The 25,760-nt window shown below is 39.2% G+C and overlaps 1 protein-coding gene across 2 annotated transcripts in view; it reads left to right on the forward strand.

The window, feature by feature from the left end:
* PDE4B (phosphodiesterase 4B) overlaps positions 1-25,760 on the forward strand; it is a 636,321-nt gene that overhangs the window by 588,407 nt on the left and 22,154 nt on the right. Inside the window, exons 1-2 of one of the 2 annotated variants that reach the window (XM_060089921.1) lie at positions 5,280-5,347; positions 5,597-5,709. In XM_060089921.1, coding sequence (XP_059945904.1) covers positions 5,620-5,709 — 90 coding nt within the window. In that variant the 5' untranslated portion in view covers positions 5,280-5,347; positions 5,597-5,619. Of the gene's footprint in view, positions 1-5,279; positions 5,348-5,596; positions 5,710-25,760 lie in introns of those variants that run through there. The other variant, XM_060089922.1, reaches the window with a different exon arrangement.

Here is a 25,760-nt window from a genome sequence, read left to right on the forward strand (position 1 = left end):
ACACACTCTACTGAATTTGCATGAAAAAAATGGGAATATTGAAATGTGAGCTAAATATTAGCTGAACCTGAAAATTATTAAAGCAGAAGAGGGGAGATCATTGACTGAAAAAAAAAGAATGTTACTCAACAGTTTGTACAGTGTTGTCTATTCTTTTCTCTTTTTTTTTCGCCGCGCTGGGCGTCTTGTGGGATCTTAGTTCCCCAACCAGGGATCAAACCCAGAGCCTCATTAGTGAAAGCACAGAGTCCTAACCACTGGACTATCAGGGAATTATGAGTGTTGTCTAGTTTTGATTATATACATGCATACATGAAAGGATATGCACAAGGGGGGTAGCGATGGTGATTTCTACTTGGTAAAATGTGACATTTTTATCATTTCAAATTTTTTGCTTCTCTGTAATTTTCTTGTTGTCTACAATGCACCTATATCCTGTCTGTAATAATAAATGTGATATTTGTAAAATGTGCGTTATACTTAAAGGTTAAGAGTCTGGTTTTGTGTGTATTCTCCTATTCTACCTTCCTTGTGAGAACAGAGTAAGTATTTTTCGTATGTTCATTTTTCAGATAAAGAAATGTAGCCTCAGCAAAGTTAAGTAACTTGCCTGAGGTTACTCTCGGAAACAAGAGGCGGGACCGGAACCAATCCAGGTCTTCTGAGTAAATACTGCACAGTAAATATTGGGCTAATGGCTGTGTTAGGTGGATCAGAAAAGGGAAGAGGAGACTCAAGAAATGACAACATTTAGGAAAGCAGTTACACAATTTTAAATAGAAAAGACCCAAGGGTAAGATGCCACTTTAAATGCAGCAATTTCAGGAATGCATGCATTTTCAGCCCTGAGGTGAATCCTCTATTTTATTGACCAAGATAGGGTCTTGCCCAGAATCTTGCTCTGTTTAACCTCTGATTTAACTTGTGCCTTAAGGTGAATTAGAGATAATCATATCTCTTCGGTGTTTATGGCACAGAGATGTTGCAAGGATTAATGGGTAGTGTGCTTGGTGCTCCTTTGAGAAAAGAGCTCTATGAATGTCACGTATTATTACCAGATTAATACTAATTATAATTGAACGATTATAATTATTCAATGCAATACTTACCAGACCTGCAGAAGGAAGTAAATCTTCCTTTGTCGCTCTTGTTGAAGTGAAAGAACAAAAGAAGGGGAGAATAGAAGGGAGGTTCTCCCTGCTCCTTCTTCTCTGGAAATTCTTGACAAGTAGGGTCACCCCATGGCCACAGATGGCCCCAATACCTCCCCTTATCCCCTTGAGACTTGCTTCTGGGGTGCCAAGCATCGTTCCTTCTCAGAGTCATTTTTGTAAGAAAAGGAACAAAACCAGCTTCATGGGCATGTAACCTGTGCCCTCACTCAAGGGCCCCATAGTTAGCCTTGAAACTCATAATATTATTGTCTTTGTGTTTTGTAAGTAAAGTTGGATGGGAAAATGGAGCATATACTCCGTGGCTTGAAGCCTCGGCTCACGTACTGCCCCATCACCTGCCACCTACCTGCTTCCCCTGGACGTGTTCTCAGCCACCTGTTTCCCTGATCCTTGGCACACCGGGGCTCATCCAGCATCCATGTCCCTACCCCTACCCCATGACCACTGCTGCTGTCCACTCCCAGCGGGGGCCTGGGTGCAGGTGCAGAGAGGATCTGAGCTGGACATGGGTGACCTGCAAAGTCTCAGGTGGGGCATGGGGGCAGCCGTCCTTGCCCTGGGCCGGCATGGCTGTACCATGGTAGACAGAGGCCACGTCTTGGTGGGGGTGATCCTCTTGTCCACCCTGATCCAGGTATCGAGCACATCCTGCTGCCGAAGTTGTAGCACCCTTAAGGGTCACCTGTCTGCTGTGGGTTGGGGCATTGGTACCATGGTGAAGGGAAATGTCTGTCTTTCTCAGAGTCTGCCCTGGGCCGGGGCATAGCACGCAGTTTGGAAGTTGACAGGTTCGGACACCCCAGAAAATGGTAAGCTGTGCATGTGCCCTAAGTCAGAGGCTGCAGGGCCTCTGGGGTCCTATAAGGGTCTGCGCTCTCCTCCTGGTATCCCTCTGCCTGAAGTAACACAATTTTAAAGAGTAAATAAAACACACCATGCTATTGATTAATTGTGACAAATGTGCCGTTTTAAGATGTTAGCTATCGGGAAACCTGGATGTGGGGTATATGGAAACTCTCTGTGTTAGCTCTGCAACTTTTCTGTAAATCTAGAACTATTTTTTAGAAGTTTATTTTAAAAATACAATACCGGGCTTCCCTGGTGGCGCAGTGGTTGAGAGTCCACCTGCCGATGAAGGGGACACGGGTTTGTGCCCCGGTCCGGGAAGATCCCATATGCCGCGGAGCGGCTGGGTCTGTGAGCCATGGCCGCTGAGCCTGCGCATCTGGAGCCTGTGCTCCGCAACGGGAGAGGCCACAACAGTGAGAGGCCCGCGTACCACAAAAAAAAAAAAAAAAAAAAAAAAAAAAAATACAATACCACCATGACAGGTCGAGGGAGAGCAACTTCAGAAGAAAGGAAAAGGCTTCATATTTTAAGACCTTTCACAGCACTTTTTCCTGCTTTTTGAAAAGGGACTATGCATTTCATTTTGCACTGGGCCCTGCAAATTATGGAACTGATCCTGACTATAAAACCCCTTGTTGAATATGCAGTTCTTCTATCTCCCTTCCTATTCCTCTCCCCACACATACCAGGTTTGGGGGTTACTTTTACTGCCGTTAATAATTATACTCCTGTGTGCTGATCACCTACTAAGAACTGGTTACCATACTTTCTATACTTTTTTTCATTTAACCCCTTTATAACTTTATAAGATAAATATTCTTTTCCTTATTTTAAGATGTGGGAAATGGAGGTCCAGGATCACACAGTAAGTGGTAGGAGAGAAAGTCAAAATGCCTGAGTCTCAATCCAAAGCTGATGCTCTTTTCAGAGTGCTACAGATGTATCCTCAGCCTCTAGATAGCCAAGTATCAATATTTTCAGGCTGCTTGGGCCGGCACTGTGGTTTCCATTCCTCTGAGTATTTACTGAGTATCTACTAAGTACCAAGCACCGGATCTTGTGTTAGAGCTACAAAGTTCTAGTGTGGAAGCCAGTTTGAGCTGCACTGGTCCTTTCCTTTGGCAGTACCAGTAAGTAGCTGGGGTTTGATGCTCCCATCCTTAGCCCACTCTGACATCTGTGCCTCCTGCCTCAGTTACTGTGATAAGAAGGCTCTAAAATGGCACATAAAGAAAGGCTTGACCATGGATTAAGAATCTGGGAAGAGACAAGTTTTCATTAACTTCAAATTTTAACTTTTTACCTAAAAATTATTGTGGCTGACCAGAATCAGAGAGGGCAGTGAAATAAGTTCCTGCCATATCCACTGGCCAGTTACTGGCATCTCACTATTGTCCCAACTCTAGGAGCATGCGTGTGTTCATTCTGTGTAATAGACAAGGAATGAGTTGTGGCAATGGCACTTAACTAGAAGATCATTGAAGAGCTCTCCTTCTTCAGTGCTTCACTGCTATAATTACCATATTTTCTTTGTGGGTGGAGATCAGATCCCTTTTTTCCTCTTCCGGGAGGAGAAGTGTAATATATCATCCCGCAGTCAGTTCAAAATGCTCCAAGCAAGTTAATTACTCCCCACCACCATGGTGAATGTCTGATCTTGAGCACCACGGGTTGTGATATGGAAGACACCAGGGTCGTGAAGCACGAGTGACTGGGAAGTGGTTGGACTTTTTCTTTTATGAGAGGCCAGGAGGGAGAACGGGAGGATTCTGTCACTTCAGGAAAAGCTTCCTTGGATGAAGCACTCTTCTGGAAGGGCATAGAGGCAAGGGGGTGTTTCAGACTCACAAGAGAGTCAGTGAGGAGATTCTTCGTGTTGAAGCAGCATGGCAAAACTGAGGAAGAAAGGAGGGAAGGTATGTGCAAGTCTGGCTTGAAATGAGTTTCACTAAAAACACTTCAATTCTTGTCTGCACATTTTTGAGGCGTGTGAAAAGAAAAACGGAGGAAGTCACCTTCAGTGGTTTTGTGGCTTTTTAAGTATGACATACAGGATGTTGAACTTTAACCCCTGTTTATCCTGAAGGGTAGGCATATGTGGAGGATGAACAAGACACCTATTCTTTGAAATGTGCATCGGTGTCAAGTGGCTCCTTGTCACTTGGAATCTCTCTTCTGTTTATTCCCTTTTCTGCTTAAGTGTGAGTGCCACGCACATAAAAGTATTCAAATAATAATAAAAAAGCTATGTCATCTCCCTAGGACTTCTGCATGAGCATATGAAAAATGTATTCTAAATATGACAGGAATGTGTGAGTCTTTTTCTTATAATAGAATTTCATGTGAGATTTTTAATTTTATTAGCGCCTATTGTGTGCTTGCATTCCAGAAAGCTTGGTAGAGTTAATGGATGGTGTTCCCTTCAAAAATCAGTCATGTATGCAGGAGAGTCTGACTGGTTTTTATAACTGTCTGTAGCATCACTGGTTCATCTAGCATTTATAAAATTAATTTCAGTGTTTATTAACATAGGGTTCTTAAGTCAATAATCTTAAGTATTAGCTTAGACTCACGAAATTTTGGGTATGAAATGACGTGTTGTGAACACTTAAAAAGAGTTTCATTACCCAGCAAAAATATGATCTTAAAAGCAATACTTTTTGAATGGGCCACTGAGACATATTTACAGAAAGTCTGGATTCCTACAATGACAAATCCGAGGCCCCGGCTTTAATCAGAAAATCTGCAGCGTTCACATCTGGCTCCACCTGAAAGTCTGGTTCAGAATTTCCCTGTGATCCTGGCAGTTGCAGAAGAGAAGTTTTAGCTTTGTTTAGTATAACAAGAACTGCCCAACTCCCCAGCCAATACATGTGTTCATGTAAAACTCCAGACAGTTTCTCTGAGACTGCACTCTTATCAGGGAGACCTCATTTTGCCTCTACTTAAAAGGGAGACTCGCAAGAGAGGGAGACTTGTGCTGGTCAGTGTTTGTTGAATTGAAAGTTATTCCAACATTTGCACATTCCCCAGAATGAATGACTGCTTAGCCTTCCAACAACGTAACTGTCAGTTTCCCCCTCCAGTTTTCGATTGTACGTTTCATTTAGAAGAAAAGCCAAATGAGAAAATGCTTTCCTCATTTCTCCTCTAGACTGCAAACACTCAGAAATGACATCACGCACCCTAAAGAGCCCCAAGATGACGAAGGCAGAGAGAGCCTGAGAAAACTGACTGCTTCTGCCTTGAGTTTTAGGACTCATGTATGCAGATGAGCTTTTAAGAGCCGGTTCCCCGCCTTCTTCCTCAGAGGAAGTTTCTTGGTAGATCGCAGACACCTCATCCAGCCTGGGGGTGGGGGTGAAAACTTGGCACGAGCCATCCCGGGCAGAGCACCACGGTGATTTGTTCTCCTGGTGGAGAGAGCTGGAAGGAAGGAGTCGGCGTGCAAATAATGAAGGAGCACGGGGCCACCTTCAGTAGCGCCGGGATCAGCGGCGGCAGCGGTGACTCGGCTATGGACAGCCTGCAGCAGCTCCAGCCTAACTACATGTCTGTGTGTTTGTTTGCAGAAGAATCTTATCAAAAATTAGCAATGGAAACGCTGGAGGAATTGGACTGGTGCTTAGACCAGCTAGAGACCATACAGACCTACCGCTCTGTCAGCGAGATGGCGTCTAACAAGGTAAGAGATGACAGTTTTATTCATTAAAGTGTGACCGCGCGGGGAGCTCCGGGCTGCCCTGGCCTCCGCCAGCAGCAGAGGTGCATGGGGACGCCACTGTCAGCTTTGTTGATATGCCTCCGATGATTCTGTTCCAAAGTGCTCCACTTTGCTTGCGTCGTGATGCTACAGCAAAAGTTTAAATTCCTCAGCAGGCTTTAATTCCGAGAACTTCTTTCTTATTGATGCCGTGCGGAATGTGTTTAAGGTGAGGGGTGTTTATAAAGTGTACCAATCACCATACAAGTGAAAATGCTTTTTTATTGTTTTGTAAATAGTTAGCAGGAAGATAAAATCTGAATGAATCCATAGGGTCAAATGTTGCGTTGCAATCAGGTGTTATATATGTGTGTCTGAACAAGAAAATAATGTGATTTCTGTATATCGATGGTGAGAATGGTTTGCCCTGAAGTTTCATAAATTCTGAAATTCTCCTCAGAAGGGTGTTCTGATATTCTCCAACATTTCTTTTGTGATGTTGGTATGACCTAAGATTAAAAAAAGAAACAATATACTTTGCCTCCAAAAAAGAAAGTTATTTTTTTAAAGTTTGCTGCTTTGCAAAGTGGAATCATATGAAATGAAGTTCCACTCATACTGCAAAGAAATGATTTTATGTACCGTGCCCAGGCAAAACTTAGTGTTGAAGAGCTTTAATTATCTACCATTATATCATTTGTTTAAGTAACATCTGGATTTAGAGTGCTAATTTATGTAGTGAGAGTTGTTGCTTTTTGTTTGTATTTTTCTCTTGGAGACTGTTAATTTTATATCTATCTATCTATCTATCTATCTATCATCTATCTATCTATATGTACATATATGTGTCTGTGTATATATTATTTTAATTGAAAGCCTTAACACTGCACCCTCATAAATACACATTTCAAAATTCCAATCATCCTAGCCTGAGGTATTATCTTATTGTCTTAAGGTTCTGGGGCTGGGAAGAGATTTTGCTCCACACCTGCCAACATACCCTTTCCAGCCCTGCATGTGTGTTCCTCCTCCCTTTTCCCTGGGGTTAAAAGTATCACCTTCCCTTCAAGACTTGCTGGCTCCTGCTCAGAGGATCTGAGTAGAGGAAGCATCATGTCCTGAAGGTTGGCGGGGTACGGGGTTGTGGTATAGAGAGTAGATTTTTCTTACTCTTGTTTATTGGTTAATGAAAGGGCAAAAAAAAAAAATAAGCCTCTCTCAAATTTTAGTTCAGATTCAAATTGGAAAAAAAAAAAGTTTGAGGTTTAACTACTGACTGACTTTTCTCTGAAGTTGTCAATTGAAGCTAAATTCTGGGTTTTTCCAGGCTGTTGTAAATCTCAACCAGCTGCTTCCCCATGAGGAGGGCGTAACTACATAACTTCTCCAAACCACACTGGAGTTCATGTAGGAGGATTTTCACACAGGCTTTAGACTCCTGTGAAACATTCACAGATACTCTGTTCTTTGCATTTTGTGATCATTGATACACATGCAAGATGTAGATCTGGTATTTAGGGGTAGTTTTTTAGCAGGCTTCACCATAAAGGACACCCTGAACTTTCTTCTGGAGTCACTAAGATAAAGTGGGCAACTTTCTCCCTCTGGAGAGAAAGATTATTCATTGAGAAACTGCAAATTGCCATTAGTTTTCATTTCGACTGTTGATGCCTTGTAGATTCTAACTAGGTTTGTGTCTGGACTGCTGAAATTAGACATTGTCTGTCTTGCAGATTTATTACAAATAATCTCACATTCAGTGTACAGTTAATGAGGCTCTGACACAACAGGGACTGTGTAGGACCTAGTGAGAATTCCAATCGCTTCAGGCTTCCGCTCCTCCTTTATGGTGTCCTGTGCAGGAAGCAATGAAAGTTGAATAGAGCTAACCCTAAAGAAAGGGCTAAACCTTAATGCTGACACAGTTAGCTTAAGTAGAAGGCATGCAGCTTCACCTATTTCTAGAGCTACAGTGGAGAGGTTGTAGGGCAAAGCAATTACCCAGTGGATGAATAATGCCCAGATGACAGCTGAAGTCAGTTCCAATTTTTAAAAAGATCTCTCTCTCTTTACTTAGCTCTCTTTTTACCTACCCCCAATCTCGAAGTCTTGATTATCCAGATAATCATCTCAGGGTTAATCCATGGCACATATGATATAATATAATGTGAATATTATTGTGGCCACCAAAAAGAAATTGATCTATACCAGTTTAGGGGGAACTGAATTATCTGTGGTAAAACTAAAATTCACATTTGATTTTAAAAATTCTCAAAATTATTTGAGTGTTCCATCTGAGCTGCTGTTTAAAAATATCATCAGCGTCATCATCGTCATTATCATCATTACTGTGTAGTCTTTTTCGATCATCTTCTGCTTACTCTCACTGAACACAGGAGCTGTGGCAAATCTCTGAGTTACAGACTTGGAAGTAAGTGTGAAGATGTTCTATACAGGAAGTTTGTGAAAAGCATGGGCTTTGGAGTCCACAGATCATGGTTCAGATCCTGTTTCTATCATTTACTAGCTACTTGACCTTGGCCAACTTACTTAGCTGCTCTAAGACTCAACTTTCTCATCTGTAAAACAGGGATGAACGTGGTCCCTACCTTACTGGGGTTGCTGTGAAGATTGAGATAATGCGTTCTAAAGCACTCAGCAAGACCCCTGATGTGTAACAAAAGTTCAATGAGTGATAACTTATTAATAGCATCTGCTACATCTTTGCACAAAACTATCTGTCTCTAGTTCTGATCAGCTAAGTGACTGCTGAGTTTTGTTTGCAGCCTCTGAACTTGCATGACAGTGGTGATGGGAGAGCCTGTGTTTTGCTTAGGGGTTTGGAGATTACATGTATGCCAGTCTACATGCAAATGGTAGAACGTCAACTGTGTCTAGTAGAGGAAAACAAGTAGTCTTTATATTCACTTCATCTGGGTAGGGATGGATTTGTTTGTTGCTTTTTCTTAACCCTTTTGAAGACAACCGTGACTCAAAGATTGCAACCATCCCCAGTGTGCTTCAGAGCCCAGAGAGTAAGATGAGGAACTGTTTCTGTGACTTACAAAAACATAGTCTTTTCCTTGGCTCAAATTTCCCTCATTCCTTAATGCTGGCCACAGGCCAAATAGAATTCCAGAATTACAGAGAAAGATGCAGCCAGGTGGGTCAGGATTGTAGATTATTTTTCCCCAAGAATTACAACAAGATGGAATAAATTAAGTAGAAGTTTTACAGGGCAATGATATTGTCTTTCAAGATGAAAAGGATGTCTAGTGAACCTTCTGCCAGCAGCTAGACGCGTGAGAGCTGTTTTCTGTAACCACAGATTGCCTTCTTAGATTTGTTCATTAATTTTTTGTTTCAACTTTTATCACCTCCTGAATTAGAAGAATTGTCTTACACTTCAGCGAAATGCATCAGAGCATGAGTTCCTCAGTGGCAAAACAGTCAGATGTTTTGAAAACAGGATGCTTTGGCTGCGCATTATAAAAAGAGGAACGGAAAGAGAAACAGTATAGAAAGGAAGAAAGCAAATAGCCTCAGCAGGGTCCCCAGCCCAACAGCGGCATAAACACTGACCTATCTTCCTGACCTTCACTGTAGCTCAGTTCCTGACCTCGTGTCACCAAAGCCAACCGACGTCATTGGAGGAGGAGAGGAGGAATGGCGCAGCTGCTGTGAGGGTGACTAGAATTTCCTGTCTCCTTCCTGACAGACGCAGGCAGAAAAGTACAGAGTTACAACAACAGTGGCTGAGGAAGGACCGACACAGAACAATCCCAGTGAGGTGGCGTTGTGACTGAGGGCAAAGAGGGAGCTTTGACTGAGAAACAGTGTCTCTGGCCTAAAATTTTCAGGTGAAAAATGTCAAAGGGGTTATTCGTACCCGGCATGTTGAATGTCTTTCAAAAGATGTAATACCCAGGGGGTGGCGCAGTGGTTGAGAGTCCACCTGCCGATGCAGGAGACATGGGTTCATGCCCCGGTCCGGGAGGATCCCGCATGCCGCGGAGCGGCTGGGCCCGTGAGCCATGGCTGCTGAGCACAGGGTCCGTAGCCTGTGCTCCACAACGGGAGAGACCACAACAGTGAGAGGCCCACGTACCGAAAAAAAAAAAAAAAAGATATAATACCCAGTAAGGAGCTATCTTCAAGCAGCTGTTCACTGACCTAACTTTCCCCCCAAAGTCCCCCACTACACTTTTCTTTCTCAACTAGCTTTGCCCTGGGACTATTTTATGTGTAGTACAAAGGTTTGGGCCTTATCGATGAAAATGGATGTTCTATTGTTGAGAAGAGCAGTCCTGAATAATATCAGTACTCTCTTGAGAATGGAGCACCAGGACCCAGCATTTCAGTAAATGTTTGCTAAGGAAGGCTATAAGATGGGAACGGGAGAGAGACGGACCGTTTTCTCTAAAGGGCATCAGAAAGTCCGCTACAGATACCATGACAGGGGAAATGAGTCCTCTCAGCTCTACAGGTTTATTTTTCCAATTCTTCAGGTGTAGCCTTACTAGAGTACCAAACGTGAAGCCAACTAATTGCCTGTGCTCTTGGGTGGGAGGGAATTAAGTCATCGAATTCTACCAGCCTGGAGCCTCCTGGGACCCAAGCTGCATGTCACTGGAATGTGACCATGACAGGTTGATTCCCTTACAGTTGATGAGTCATTCTCTATCCAATTGTATAATTTGTAAGGATGGGAAATGTTGGATTCAGCAGAACTGAAAGGAAATAGATCTTATTGATCAATGGATTCATCTTAGAACTCTGTTGGGAAGATGATAGACAGGTAACCAATTATTGAAATGGATTAATTCTACTTTGGCGCAAAATTGAATGACGTGATTAGAGCAGTGCCCCCCATGGGGCAGAAGGACCCCTCTTCCTGGGCACTGTGCTTATAGAGAGTCTAGCCTAGTCTGCATGCAGCTGTACCCTGCTCCAGGATGTGGGGAGGCTGCTGGGTCGAGGGAGCACCTGTGCTCCCCCTTTCATACTACGTCCACCCTCACACTGTCTGCTCAAATGGCTTTGAACTCACTTCCAGGGCTTATGCAGACCTCTTTCCTGGGTGTGCTGCAGGAAAGCATACCTTAAGCCCAAGGAGTAGCCAAGAGGCAGCAATTTGGCTTGAGACAGTAGTGTGGGAGAAGCTTGGACATGCAGGCTGTCTAAGCAGAGGGTGTACTTATGGGACCCACATACAAGGTCCCTGTTGGTGCTAGGACATGGGGAAAGAATGGGGCAGGGTGTGGTCCACGAACTAGATCCCCCTGCACTACCATATCCAAGGTGTTCAAGTTTTCTAAATTCAATCTGGCCTTCCATAGGAAGGGATGTCTGTCAAAGTAGGAGTATTGGAGGTAGCTCAATTTATATCCTTATACGATTGGACTTATGACATGTGGCTCCACAAATGTTGGAGGTGACCTCGGATTAGAGGGCAGAATAGAATAAAAATCAGTTCTGATGGCCAAGAGGGGGAATCATACAGTGTTTTGATCCAATTTTTCTTTCTCTACTGCTCAGATATGTATGGTACTAGAGACAGCAAAGTGGAAAGAGCCTGGGAATAAGCCATGAGTTTGAGTTCTAGCTCTGCCTTTATTGAGGTGTTTTATCTTAAACAATTAAATCATTTTGAATCTTTGCCTTTTCTTAACTACAAAAAAAAAAAAAAAAAAAAACTGTTGGAGAGGACTGTCTCCATGGTCTACTTCAGCTCTTGTATTTATCGATAGAACAAAAATAGTGAACAACCAATCTATTTTTGCAGGTGTATACTTTGTGTGCAGATATTGTGCTAAGCTCCTGATCTACATTCTGTCATTAATACTCACAGAAACTCTTTGGATAGGTACTATTATTATCCCCATTTTACAGATGAGTAGAGTGTGGCTTAGAGAGTTGAAGTAAATTGCCTAAGGTAAAGATGAGAGCCAGGATTCATACCCAGGGCCATCTGACTCACCATCAGTGACCCCAATGGGACAGATAAATATAGAAATAAAGAGATAGTTAATCATTCTTATAAGGGAATTTTGTTGTGGTTTCTGGGAAGTCTTATTCTTCTAACTCTGACTATCACCAATGGGTAGGTCTGGTTCAGAATCCTAATCTGCAATTACCATATTCTGGGCCTCTAGATTGCCCATTAATAACCTCCAGCTCAGTCTTTGTGGCTGGGAAGCAGTGTCCATTAACATAGAAGAGGGGGAAGAATAACCATAGTTATAGAAAATGGTTCTAAAGCATCCATAAAACTGTAAATAATGATATTAAACTAATCCACTGTATCAGTTTGCTAAATTCAAGATCTTTTTTTTTCCCCAAAGTCTTCTCTAACATGACCTAAAATAAGATAGTAAGTTTTGTTTAAAGGACTTTAGCCTACCCTCTAATTTCCCTTTTACCCACCCCCGCAACCCCCAAAATAAAAAGAAAACAGAGAGAGGCTGTTCCTGTTATTTTTTCATTTTATTATGATTAAAATAATTGGGGCAATTTCATCATATACTATGTCCTTTCCAATGCATGCACTATGACCATAAAACAGAGGAGCGACGTTTCTGTAGCAGTAGTCAATAGAGGGAAATTTCCTAGAAGTAACATGGAGACTGTCTCCCTTAGATTTGTCTTCATGCAGAGATTAAATAGAAAATTAAGTTGTTTATTCTTTATCCAGCATTATTTCAGTTACTCTTTCTGACAAAATAGAGTTGTATTATTGAGTGTAAGTCAGTATTCCACATTCTATTCTTATCAAAACCTAAATTGAAGATTTTGAAATTTGTTTAGCGCTTTGTAGTAAATTTGATCTGTAATCTGTTTTGCTTAATTGAAATACTTTTGCATTGGTATTTACAGAACCATTTTCTCCACTGAATTCTAATCGATTTAGCCCACTTAACTCACTTGAAAGTACCCAAGTGAACAAATCTCTAAAAAACAAGAAGGAATGAAGTGAAGGAACATTACCATTGATTGGTGCACCTCTGGCTAGCTGATAAGAGCTGATAGTCTCAAAATAGAATAAATAAGTAATTTTAATGGGAGCCTTTCTCTCCACATTAAAAAAATCAGGTAATTATGTTTAGAGTGCAAGTATAAATCTAGAACACTAGTTTTGAAAAATAGAATTACACTATGTCAATGGAATAAAAGTTTGTTTTACATCTTTTTATACTTCTTTCTCATTGTTTTTTTTCTTTTAGAGTATGCCCTGGTCTAGAAGCCTCCCCAGATCCATGCCATTGTTATCTATGAAAGAAAAGGCCAAGGGTGGAGCTTGTTCTTGTGCTATTTTTCCAGCACATCTTACTTCTAAGTAAATGTGTGCTCAGCAAGTAGAGATAGCTCAGATCTGGAAGCCAGGACTTACCAAACCAGAAGATACCAGGGCAAACTTGTGTCACGGTCAATAGATTTCACACTCTAGAAGGCTCTGTGCCAGTTGTCACTGTGCATCTCTGCACATCCCTCCACTTTAGCATTTTTCAGGGATCTGCCAACCCCTCTCTGTCTTGCCCAGTTGTACGTGATGTTTCCCTCAACTGGTGCCAAACTGTTTAGTCTCTTGGATATTTTACTGTAACTTCCTTTGTTTGATTTACTTTAAAGTAGCCAAGTGTTTCCACAAAGAAAGGACTGTTAAGTTATTTAGAAATGAAGAAGACAGTAAAACTCCTGTTTCTTTTGTTTCTGTTGTGGGAAGTCACTGATAATCTTTTTCTCTTTAAAAAGTGCCTGATACTTTTTTCTCTTTATGGAGTAGAGTTTAAAAGCTATAAATCATGCAATTCTGCTCATGAGTCACATGTTTCTTCAGCTAATTACTTGCCATTTAAAAACCTTCAGAGATTGAAGTTTAGTGAACTTATTGAAAAGAAAATTCATCTTCATGGCTCAATTTCATCTCTTTTTTCTTTCTTTAGCTATTCAGAATATGGTCATCTTAAAGATAGTCATTTTAAAACTCTAAATGGCCCAGTTCCCTTTATTCTTTGCTAAAGCATAGTGCATAATGTTACAACCCTCAGCAAATTATAAAAATGAAATTTGAGTACAGATACCAGAAGGTAAAAGTGACTTATCCAGTTTTAAAAATGTGCATTTAAGGGCTTCTCTGGTGGCTCAGTGGTTGGGAGTCCGCCTGCCAATGCAGGGGACACGGGTTGGTGCCCCAGTCCGGGAAGATCCCACATGCCGCGGAGCGGCTGGGCCCGTGAGCCATGGCCCCTGAGCCTGCGCGTCTGGAGCCTGTGCTCCGCAACGGGAGAGGCCACAGCAGTGAGAGGCCCGCCTACGGCAAAAAAAAAAAAAAAAAAAAAAAAAAAAAAAAAAAAATTGCATTTAAGACAAGAGGTCTTGGCATTTTATATTTGAAAATTTTGAACAGTTATTTTGAAAAGAAAACAGTAAGAAGGGCTGTCATCATTAAATAAAAATATCTGTCCAACTCAACCACATAGTCTGTGTGCTAAAGCTAATCAAATGGGGCAAAGTGGAGTGATAATTTGGCATCTATCTAATGTCTTTGGTCAGTATGGATGGTAAAAGTTGATAAACCTAACCAAAAGAGACCTGAATGTATTCTTTCTAGCTATAGTCTTATGCGGTTGCATTAGACAAAATTCCAGAACTTTGAGCCCATAAGGGAACCATAGGTATTAACTATTTTAAGACTTCATTTTATAGATGAGGATTATAAAAACTGAGGGTTAAATATCTAATATGCTCCAGAGATCTTTGTAAAATATAAAAAAGCAATCTAAATGAAAAGTAATTTTATTATGACATGACTTCTCCAGAGTTATCAGGTTAATTAGTGGAAGATTAAGGTACTAAAATCCAGCTTGCTCTTCATCTTCAGCAAAAAGCTGATTAAGCTTAAGAAAGACGTGGGACATTCCCTCTTTAGCTTGCATTGATTTTTAACCTTCTCATTACTCTTCATGAATAAAAGCTCTACATGTCTTAATCATTTCAAGTAAAGAGAACTAATTTAGTATTCCTGAAAATTTTGTGATCAAAATCTAGCAGGAAATAGTTGGAACAAGTTACTTTAAATGTCCCTGGCATTGGTTGTTTTGTTTTTCTTCTCTTTGCTTTTTGTTGTTTCAATTTCTGAATAAATGCACATATTAATGTATCTGAATTAATACATATTAATATAAGACATATATATACATACATATATCATCAGATAAAAAATCTCATTAAGGCAACCAGGATTAACATTTTCATCCGCACATAATTGAAATGCTACCCTACAGGTAATTTATTTCCAACTTTTTCAGTTAACATAATAGCCTATTTCTTCATTCTTTTCTTAGGTTAGATTTCCATAAATGGAATTAATGGATTAAAAGGCAACATTTTTAAGGCTTTGATACTTATTTGCTTTCCCACTGATCCCAATGCCCAAGTTTAAGTAGTAAAAACCCTGTGATTAGTAAAACTCCTTCAATTTCTTTCTATTTCTTCCTTTCCTCTCTCTGAAACTGAAGGTGATAAATTGGAGAGTTTTACCAACAAAATAGTCAATGTTCCGATTCTCTCTGCTACTTAGCAGAGCTGTTGGCTTAGGAAGTAGAAACGAAGACAGTGATCTCAGGTTGACCCTATCCCTGCACCCCAGAACGTTTCTGCCCAGTGGCCCAAATTATGCAAAGCTCTCCCAACTCAAATAAGATTTCTGGATTCTTGAGTTGTGTTATCAACATCTTGGTGGAGTTGGGTTCAACAGTGTGGGCAGCTACACATTTAGAAATAATATTGATGTAATTAATGCCTTGTCAACATTTTAAATCAAATAAACCTCATTTACAGTAGATAGAGATACATTTTGATGTGTTTAGGTAGCTCAAGATGAGTTTTGATGTTTAACTCAGATGTCTGAGTTATTAAGCACATGTTGCGAATATCTTGCCATAAAACATTGACAAACTTTAAACTATTAACCTAACTACTTAAAATGAGCAGATGCAGGAAAAAATGAAGGGAAAATGACTTGGGAAGAACGGATCATCTCGTTTATAGTAGTCCCTCCCCCTTATCTGTGGTTTTTCTTTCCACCATTTCAGTAACCCATGGTCAACTGCAGTCCAAAAATATTTAATGGAAAATTCCAGAAGTAAACAATTTCTAAGTTTTAAATTGCGCGCTGTTCTGATTAGTGTGATGAAATCACACACCATCCCACTTCACCCACCCGGAGGCACGTGATTCACCCCTTTGTCCAGCATATCCTGCCCAATAGTCACTTAGTAGCCAACGGGGTTATCAGATCAACTGTCCTGGTATCTCAGTGCTTGTGTTCAAGTGACCCTTACTTTACATTTTACATAACAATGGCCCCAAAGCAGTAGAGTAGTGCTGCTGGCCATTCAGATATGCCAAAGAGAAGTTATAAAGTGCTTCCTTTAAGTGAAAAGGTAAAAGTTCTTAACTCAATAAGGAAAGAAAAAAATCATATGCTGAGGTTGCTAAGATCTATGCTAAGAATAAATCTTCTATTGGTGAAATTGTGAAAAAGAAAAAAGAAATTTGTGCCAGTTTTGTGCCTCAAGCTGCAAAAGTCATGGCCACACTGTGTGATAAGTACTTAATTGAGATGGAAAAAGCATTAAATTTGTACAATAAGGTATTTCGAGAGAGAGGCCACATTCCCGTAACTTTTATTACAGTATATTGTTATAATTGTTCTATTTTAGTATTAGTTATTGTTGTTAATCTCTTACTGTGCCTAATTTGTAAATTAAACTTTATCATAGGTATGAATGTATAGGAAAAAACATTGTATATATAGAGTGCAGTACTATCTTCAGTTTCATGCATCCACTGGGGGTGGAACATATCCTCCACCAATAAAAAGGGACTAGTGGATAATGTTTATTAAGGGAAATCATTCCATGCCAAAATATCCTTGATAGTCTAACTTTAGCTCTTTTGATATTTACCCATTGCTAATCATTACTTATTTTATCAAGTAGGACAAAGTTAGAAATTTTCTTAGCATATAATGTAGGAAATGAAAAGAAAATTTTCAACTCCTGGATGGATAAGAAAACTTAGTTTTTTAGCCGTTATGATATGATACAGAAGACTTGATTTTAAAAGTTAAAATACGTAAAAGGAGATTTCACTGCTGGGGGCGAAAGGGCGGAAGAGGAGATTATTTAATAACCAGGATAATCAGCTGAGTATAGGAAAGGAACTGACAAAGTTGAAAAAAATAGACTAAAATTTTAATAGCTCTGGTTGTTCCCAACAGTGGACTTCCAACTTCCTCTCTACCCTCGATATCAGAAGATCTACTGAAAACAAGGAAGAGTTTTATTATAACCTGAGAATGAAGAAATGTTGGCTCTACCCCTCTCTTGGTATCCTGTTGCCTAGAAAACCTCCCTTTGGCTCAAATACATCATCAGGCCCTGTACTATGAACCTACTCCTGGTCTGCTAGACTTCTTGGCTTTCTTTTTATGAAACTCTGCCTTAGCTACCCTGACTTGGATCAGATTTTCATAGACCATCCTCTTAGCTATCTTATTGGTTAATCTCATAGCTAAAATTTTCATTATCTGGGGTTTTATTTATGTCTGATCCAGTTTTCAAGCTCTTGAGCCCTGAAATTCTGCTTTGCATTTTTGAGGCTCCACATTTGCTTATAGTGGTAGTCGGGCTAAAAATTATCAAGGAGCCATTGATCTACTTCTGTCTGTCAGGAGGGAAGTGAAAAGCAGATGAAGGCTTTTGTCAGTTGGTGGTAATTGATTTTGGTTTTGTTTTATTTGGAAAAGCTCTCTGCAGTTCTACTTGGTCATTTAGGAAATTTGTTGGCATTGGGAGTTTTGATAGCTTATCCTGGTTTTGACCAATGCTAGGACAGGTAATGACCTCACCGGTGGGCACAGCACTGTTTAAAGATGGAAAAATTTTTTTGCATTTTCAAAAACTTTAAATTCATGGAACATGCTTAGACTATCCAGGGGTAATGTGCATTTCCAGTATCCTTTTGCACACCCATTTGCCTGTGAGAAGCTAGAGACTTTCTGATGGGTCACTAATGAGATGGACTCCAACTCCTGCTATAGATAGCCCAGAAGGGTCAGTTTCACTGGCCAGATGCTACCCATCCACCAAGATGAAAGGGCACAGTGCCCTCCCTGCCTTAGTCCCTGTCCATTGCGATCACTACTCCTAGCTCCATTCTGTAATTGAGTCGGAGTGATTTAGCTAGATCTGCGTTTATTGATGCAATGGGTATGTTTTTCTTGGCCAGGGCCAGTACATTACTTGTGTTCTTGACAGGATGAGCTGCCACTGGATTTTTCCCTGCTGTATTTTAACACACTTAAGATCTAGTTGCACCACATTTATTTGCATCTGTCTTACCAATTGCATGGGAGCATCCCTGATAATATCTCAACATTTATCAGTATTATTTTTTAAACACTTTAAAATCAGTATAATTTAATTTCAGTACGTTCATTTTATTTCGCTTGCAATAATTAAAAATACTCCTTTACTAATAATCTTTTTTTGTATGTTTGAGGCATTAAGGTAAGGTCATTGTTGAATGCTGCCTAGTAAAATAGTAAAATTTCTAACTGAGAAAGGTCATAGATTGCTTTTCAAAAAAAGGCTTTTCAGGGCCCTTGATAAATCCTAAAATAGGAGAACTTTGCCAAAATAAACAAACAAAAACATGAACCCCTGGGCAAGACTGGATTCTCTTTTTTTGAAAGTAAGATAAATATATTGAGTTAAAATGAGTAAAAAATAAGCTTTTTGGTAAAGGTAATGAAGAAGCAGGAGATACTGGTAAGAAATAATTCAGGAGAGATTTTTCTTCTTTGAACACTTTTCAAATCTAACTACATGAGCCAGGACTGCACTTTCCCAAGGACTCTGGTACTGCCTGAGGGAACATTAATTATGGGGCAGTGTAGAGATTTTTAAGGCCCATTTCTTCACTTACAGCTTATTTGCTCTCAAAGCTTCCTGCGGTACCAAGATGGAGCATTACATAAAGGGCCACTCTCTTTAAGTGTGTAGCTGTTTGTTATTTTTGTGTTGCCAGATCCAAGATAGCATGGTAAGGAAACCTATCTGAAGAGCCCTTTGCTCCACACACAGCACTCTCACCTATGTTATCTCATCTGATGCTCACCAAGAGGAAAGTATTATTATATCTCCATATTCAATGTGAAACCAAGCTGCAAGCTGTGTCCAAGACCCTCAGCCACTAAATCATGATGCTTAGAATTAAATCTGTTCTCTTGGCTTCAAAGTCAAATGACTTAAAAATAATAATTAAAAGGAAAACCAAAAGATTAATAGGATGTATGTTTACATTTTTATAAAAGAACAACAGCAGGAAAAACTAATATTTTTTATCAGGATGTTACCTTTGAAATGCAGTGGTTAATGATTGGAAGAGAGCAAAATGGACTTTTTTGCTGATAATATTCTCCTTTCCCGCCTGAGTGCATGTTAAATAAGTATGGTCATTTTGTACACTATTTTGTGTGTATTTTGCACACCAATAAAAGTTTTAAAAATAATAATAATAATTAAAAGGAAATCCACAGGGTAATTTATTATATTCTTCTATGACTTGGCAACAAAACATATAATCATAGAATTTTGAATCTAGAGCTCGACCTTCTTATTTTTCAGACCTCAGCTTAGATGTTATCTCTTTGGAGAGGTCTTCTCTAATTATCCTAAGTCAGTAGCTTATTTGTTTTACAATTTGCTGTCACAATTTATGATTTTTGACTTTTTTTGTTGTTTTTGTTGTAGAACTTGGTTTTTACTAATCTCCTCCCTTTGACTGTAAGGTTATTGGTGACATGAATTGTGTCTACCTTGTTCATTATTGTAGTTCTGGCGTTTAGAATAGCTCTAGGCATTCAAATAGATATTTGTTGGATCATGTGCATGATGGCTCTGAAACTTAATTTATTGAGGACCAACTATATTGTTAGTGGCAAATCTATTAGAACACAAGAATCCTGTTTCCTGTTGCACTGTACCATGCTACACATAGGTGCTTCCCATGACCAATTCTAGTTTTTCTAATTGTTAGCTTTGATGAGAAATTCCCATCTGGTTCAGAGTGGCTCTTCAAAGTACCCTCAGAAGCAGCAAAAGCTTGCACCAGAGCCTTCTCCAAATGCAATCAGATAACAGAGAATGAAGTCTTGGGGACAAATGTTCTTTCCTCGTGAGCAGAAATATGAAGCACATTTTTGTTGTTGTTTGGTTCGACATTGGGGTATTCAGCTTACCTTTCTCTTGAAAAGTCTGCATCCTGTGGACAAGAATCTAAGCTCTACAGAGACTGACAATAGCCACTGCACACTCAGCTGGGAGCATATCTGTGAATACATGTTGTGTCTAAAACTCAGCCATTTGCCGTATCTGTTGTGTCTGGGGCATAGGAGCTTAGTCATTATGCCATTGTTTGGTTGTATTTTTCATTCCTGACATATTGCTGGTACTCCTCTCATCCCCACCTTGGCCACATATTCAGTTAATTCAGATATGCTGCTAGATTGACCTGAACTGTGGAAATCTGAGTAAAATGCATACTTGGTACAGTTGTCCTTATGTCAGGCAATCTGTGGCCATTCATGGCTTCTGGTTAATACATAAAGAGTTCTGAAGTCTCTTAATTTGAGGAAATTGGCTAAGTTATGAAATCATGAAAGGCTAGATTTGAAACAGCTGGACATCTCCAAAATAAACTTTTTAAAGGTATGGCTTTAACACAAGGCCATTTTGAGTTACGGCTTTATCTCACAGGTTTCATCTATCTTTCTGGCAATTCTGGTTTACACTCCTTAGACTGATGAATAATCTAAATGTCAACCAGCGAGCCAGAACTTCTATGAGTAACTCGTGTCACGTAATCTATATGACATAGCACTGCATCACACCTGCAGCAGCATATCAGGGGAATTCTCTAGTTAATTTCTTGTCAACAATGAAAAGAAAAGAGTTTAGGTGCTAAAGAGCCAATGAAAACCTCCACCCAGATGCAAACCAAGTGAAAAAGGTGCCAAGAGCTCAGATTCTTTGAAAATTTAGAGAAAAACGCAGTTTCAAGTACAAATTCTACAACAGTCTCAGACACCTTACCAACCACTGTATATATATTGTTTCTAACCTTCCCATTTTAAAGATAGAAAAACTTAGTCTCCAAGAAACTCAACAACTTGCCAAGTTTCTCAGTCTAAGTTACAATACAGGACTTTATTTTCAGACCCAGTTGTATACTCAGCTGATCCTATGTCATGTTATTATGATGTTGGGTCTGCTGTTAGAGTCTTATTTATGCTGTTAGACCCCACCAGTAAGGCCATCCTGTAGTCAGAACCCCTTCTACTTCATGTATAACCTATGCACCTAACTCTGAAACTACTTTTATAAGTGGTTTCATGCACCCAACAAACCTGTACATCTGGGGGTGCACTGTTCTGCAAAGCATCCATCCACCTCTTCTAAACTTTGGTAGCTAATAATAGGAAAAACAAAATGCAAAACAAGTATAACTGTCTTTTTTGAGGATAAAATTACTTAAGACTACTGTATTCATCCTATATGATTTAAAAATATGTTCAAATCTCTAACCTATGGTAGATTCTTCTCAATTTGCAAGGATGTATTCTAGCATAGGGATTACCAAAATACCAACAGATAACATATATTTATTCAGGGAAGAAAAGAATATTTCTATGCAACCCAGGGATTTTCTTTATTTAGTTGATGGTCCCTAGAGTTGATCTTGAACATTTCCAGACTAAGGGGCTATCCCAACCCTGGGAAACTGCTAATCCAGAAGCAGCAATTCCCAGGGGACGTTTTGAAGCATCCCATTGTCTTTTATCTCAAAGGATATGTGAAAGTTGCTAGCTGAAATCAATATAATTAATATTAAACACAAGATATGCTGCATAATGTGTTTAAAAGAGGTATAGTAGTAATCTCAAAAATCAGCTATGGTAGATTTTTATGGCTGCAAAAATATTGGAAATTTTAATAAGGCAGGATTTTAATGCAACCCAGGAGATGTTATAGGATACAATTGGAAATCAGTTCCTAAAGAGAATCATGACCAATTTTTATGGGGTTATGAAAAGAACGTAGAATGTTTGGGGGATGATTTTCCTGTTCTGTGACATTGTTTTCAAGTTAAATATGAAGGCCTTGAAGCATAGGTCGTGTTTTCCGCTGGTCAGGAGAGGACACTAAACTGAAAGGACCGTGGGTCTGATCCATGATAAGATTTCTAATTTTAAAAATGTAACAAGTTATAGAACCTCTGGCTATGAAATCGTTCAAAAGAAACCTTATTCTTCTGCTTTGGAATCGCATTAACGTCCCATGGCCCTGGAACTGGCTTTAGAAGATTGAGGTTAAATATTAGCCATCGTGCACAGAAAAAGTTGTAGAAGGCTTAAATGGAAAAACAAAAGAGTAACTAAATAGTTTACCTTGATTCCTTGATTTTTCTCATTGCTACTGTGATTTTTGTCATCTGTAGAAAAATAAAGCCTCTGCTGTGTGTAATTATCAGACCAGCATCCTCAGTCTGTCATAGTACCTTTTTTGGGGTCTGTCACTATTAACAACCATATTAAAAGGGAAAGGTCAGGTACATAAAATGAAACTGTGAAGCTTCAGTAACAGTTGCAGGTGTTTTTCATCAGAAGGAAAGACTTCTGTCAAAAAGAACAAGTTTGAATATTTTAAATTATCTAAAAATATACAGTACTTGTAAACCTTACACATTATGAGTGTATGACTTTGAAATCCAGTCTCTTTAAGGGATATTTAGGACATGTAATATCTGGGACACATTTATACTAAAAAGAAACATTTGTTGTTTATCTGAAATTTAAATTTAACTGGGTATCATGAATTTTTATTTACTAAATCTAGAAACCCTACATATGTGAAAACATATATATACTAACGCACTATATTTATAAATCATAGCTTATACATATATATACATATATATGTATATATAGTTAAAAATGCATAGTGAAAATATGTCTTTGGGTATAAATATAGTGTCTTTTGTCTATTAAATTGTGTCACTGCAGCAACTCTCAGAGTTAGGGGAATGTTAGTTCATGAGAAATTTCTCTAAATATTTTTATGGGGATTACTTTGGGTCTAGGTAAAATCCATTTTTTTAGCATCCCAATAATGTGTGCCATATCTCCTCTTGAAAAGTTTCCAGAAATTCTGAGAAAAAGAGACAGCAGCAAAGAGTATAGATAGACAGTTGGATAAGAAGAAACAAAGATGGTAATAATTTTGAGAATTGTTCAAGACCTAGTATCAAGTTGTAGGGAAGTTATATTCAAAGATATATTTAAATTCTTTTGATTTTTTTTTTCAGTTCTCTCTATGAAAGCACTAATGGTTTGTCCCTACGTTGACTTTTAAAATGTCTCTTGAACAGATACTAGTCCTCTAACCAGCAAATGGAATTTACTCTCTTTTAGCTTCATCATAAATGCCAATGTTTTGTTACAGAACTATGGTAGAGATGTCCATGATTGTTTTTCATTACATATTTATTGTGGATTATTACATCACTGGACAGTTAAGAAGAGAATCACTCAATTCTAATACGTTTCGATGCATTTCTTTCTGATCTGGCACATGGACAGTTAGAATGACTTTAACTATATTCCTTGGAGCACCAGGGGTTTTTCTCCAGTAATAGAGCAGAACTTTTCTGCTACAATGCCCCATCATGGAACTATATAGTCTCCAGTTAAGTAGATATTAATGGACAATGGCAAGTTATTCCTTTCTTAACCCCATTACCAACTCAGTTCAATTTCATTTGCCTCTCAAATAAGACAAATATGTCATTAAAGAAATTGGACATCAAGTTTCAAATAGATGGTAGAGTTCATAGGGAAAGACAAAAAGGAGACAGGAGATGAGATGCATTGTCAGATAACCTGAAATGTTACAAATTGTGGGAATTGTGAGTGTGATAAAGGGGTTTAGAAAAAGTTCACTATATTCCCATTGTTGTTGTTTAAATCAGATTTTGCAAAGGAAAGTTTAGGTGTTTAGGAATTCGAGTCCTTCACTTCTTTGGTTCTTCGTTACTTCATATGTAAAATTAGGTATATAGAAGAAGCAATTTTTTCAAAATGAGAAAGAACCTGATAAGTTTGCCATTTTACAACCACAGAAACTGGGCCCCAAGAAGGTCATTCATCTTACCCAAGATCACACATCAGGTGAGTGCCAGAACTAAGAGACGAGCTTGCCTTACTTCCATTTCTCACTAAACTGGGCCGGCCACTGCAGTTTCAACTTCCTTCTACCACTACAGCATTCTGTGATTCCAGGCAGAGTTTTCAGCCCCTTCACTTTTTCTTATGCCCGGGAATTCTTATTAAGTTATGACTAACAAAGTGTAAAATCTGAGTCAAAATTTAGTCCCTAATAAAGTCATTGTGACTTTAATGACTTTGGCGGTTGTTTCATACTGCAAAAACAGGAAGATCTCACACAATAAGGCGCCTGTCTCACAGATGGGCTTCTGCACAGACGGCCACCCACAAGGGTGACTCCTGAGGCTGTCTTCCTCTCAGGGGCACCTTTTTTTCATCTGCAGTTTTCATCTGCTTACTTCATCTTAAGGTTATCAATGAGAGGAAAGTGCCTGCTTTATCTAGCCTTTGATAGGCTGAAGAATATTTTTGATCACTAAAGATTCACTCTTAAGTGATTTCCAGGTCACCCCCTAACAAGCCCAGATTAGTCTTAAAAGTAGGTCTTTTATGTGCTTGATACTAGTCCCTTGTATTATTACTCTTCTAGACGGTTTTATTCTTAGAAAGATAGAATCACCAAGTTTTAGAACCAGGATGAATTTCTGAGATCATTCTAGTCCAGCCTTCCTGTGTGCTTGATCTAACACGAACTTTTTTCAAGAGAGTTTCTAGCTTTACTGTGGATCTTTGCACAAAGCCCAAACTAGTCCTCTGTTGAGAAATATAGAAAAATGATGAAGTGTTCCATCCCTTCAGGAGAAATTGGCTCAGAAGAAAATATTCTCTGTATATAGCATTGAAGCCAAAGAAAAATTGAAGCCATAAAACAAAATGTTTATGTTCAATTTCAGCTTTTGCTATTCTATATATTTTAAGTAACTTCCCACTATTAAAGGTAGCCTATTCAAAAAAGTCCACATATGATTTTATAGAGAAGATATATGCTAGGCAAACAATATCGAATTATTTAAGTAGAGAATGATATCTTTTTCCCTTTTCAGAAAATAACTAACTTCTGGCCGCGTTCATGAATCTAGTGTTGGGCATAAGCTTAAGGAAGCATTGGAGGAATTTGTATTACTAAGGGTTCATTCACAAACTTTGCTTGTCTGTGTTGAAAAGGGGCTTTGGCCATTTCCTCTGGGGACATTATTTCTAGGTAAGCTCTAACAGGGTTTTCTTGTGAAGGCAGCTTCTTAACAGAAAAATAGGATATGTGTACCTTAGGTTGTAGAGACACATTTATCTTTAAAATAGTGTGCTCCTGTTTGTGGATTTCTCTACTGCATTTGATAAAGTAAATAATGTCTATTCCCTTTCAATCCTGTAACTCCTGGGGCCACAGTTAACCTCAGGAGCTGTTTAATTTTCTTATCTGGACTGAATACCCAACTTGATAAGGAGACAGGGAGACTCCAAGGGTCTTAGAATATAAAACTCTGGAGGGATGATAACCACTTCTCTTCCTTTGTTGGTGACCTATTCTTTTGGACTGAAGCATTTCCGATTTGGGTTGTTTTTCTCTGTAGTGTTAAGAGAGTTTTGTTTTCTGGGAAATTTTGGTTGCCGGTAAATAATATGTCCAGACTGTAGGAGGCTGCCACAAAATTTATCATAGAATCTTGACAGGTTTGGGCTGAGATCCTAAAATCATGCATCACTCTCATTTTGCATATGAGAGCTAAGGTGACTTCACCAG

Source organism: Mesoplodon densirostris, chromosome 2, assembly GCF_025265405.1.
Source record: "Mesoplodon densirostris isolate mMesDen1 chromosome 2, mMesDen1 primary haplotype, whole genome shotgun sequence".
NCBI lineage: Eukaryota > Metazoa > Chordata > Mammalia > Artiodactyla > Ziphiidae > Mesoplodon > Mesoplodon densirostris.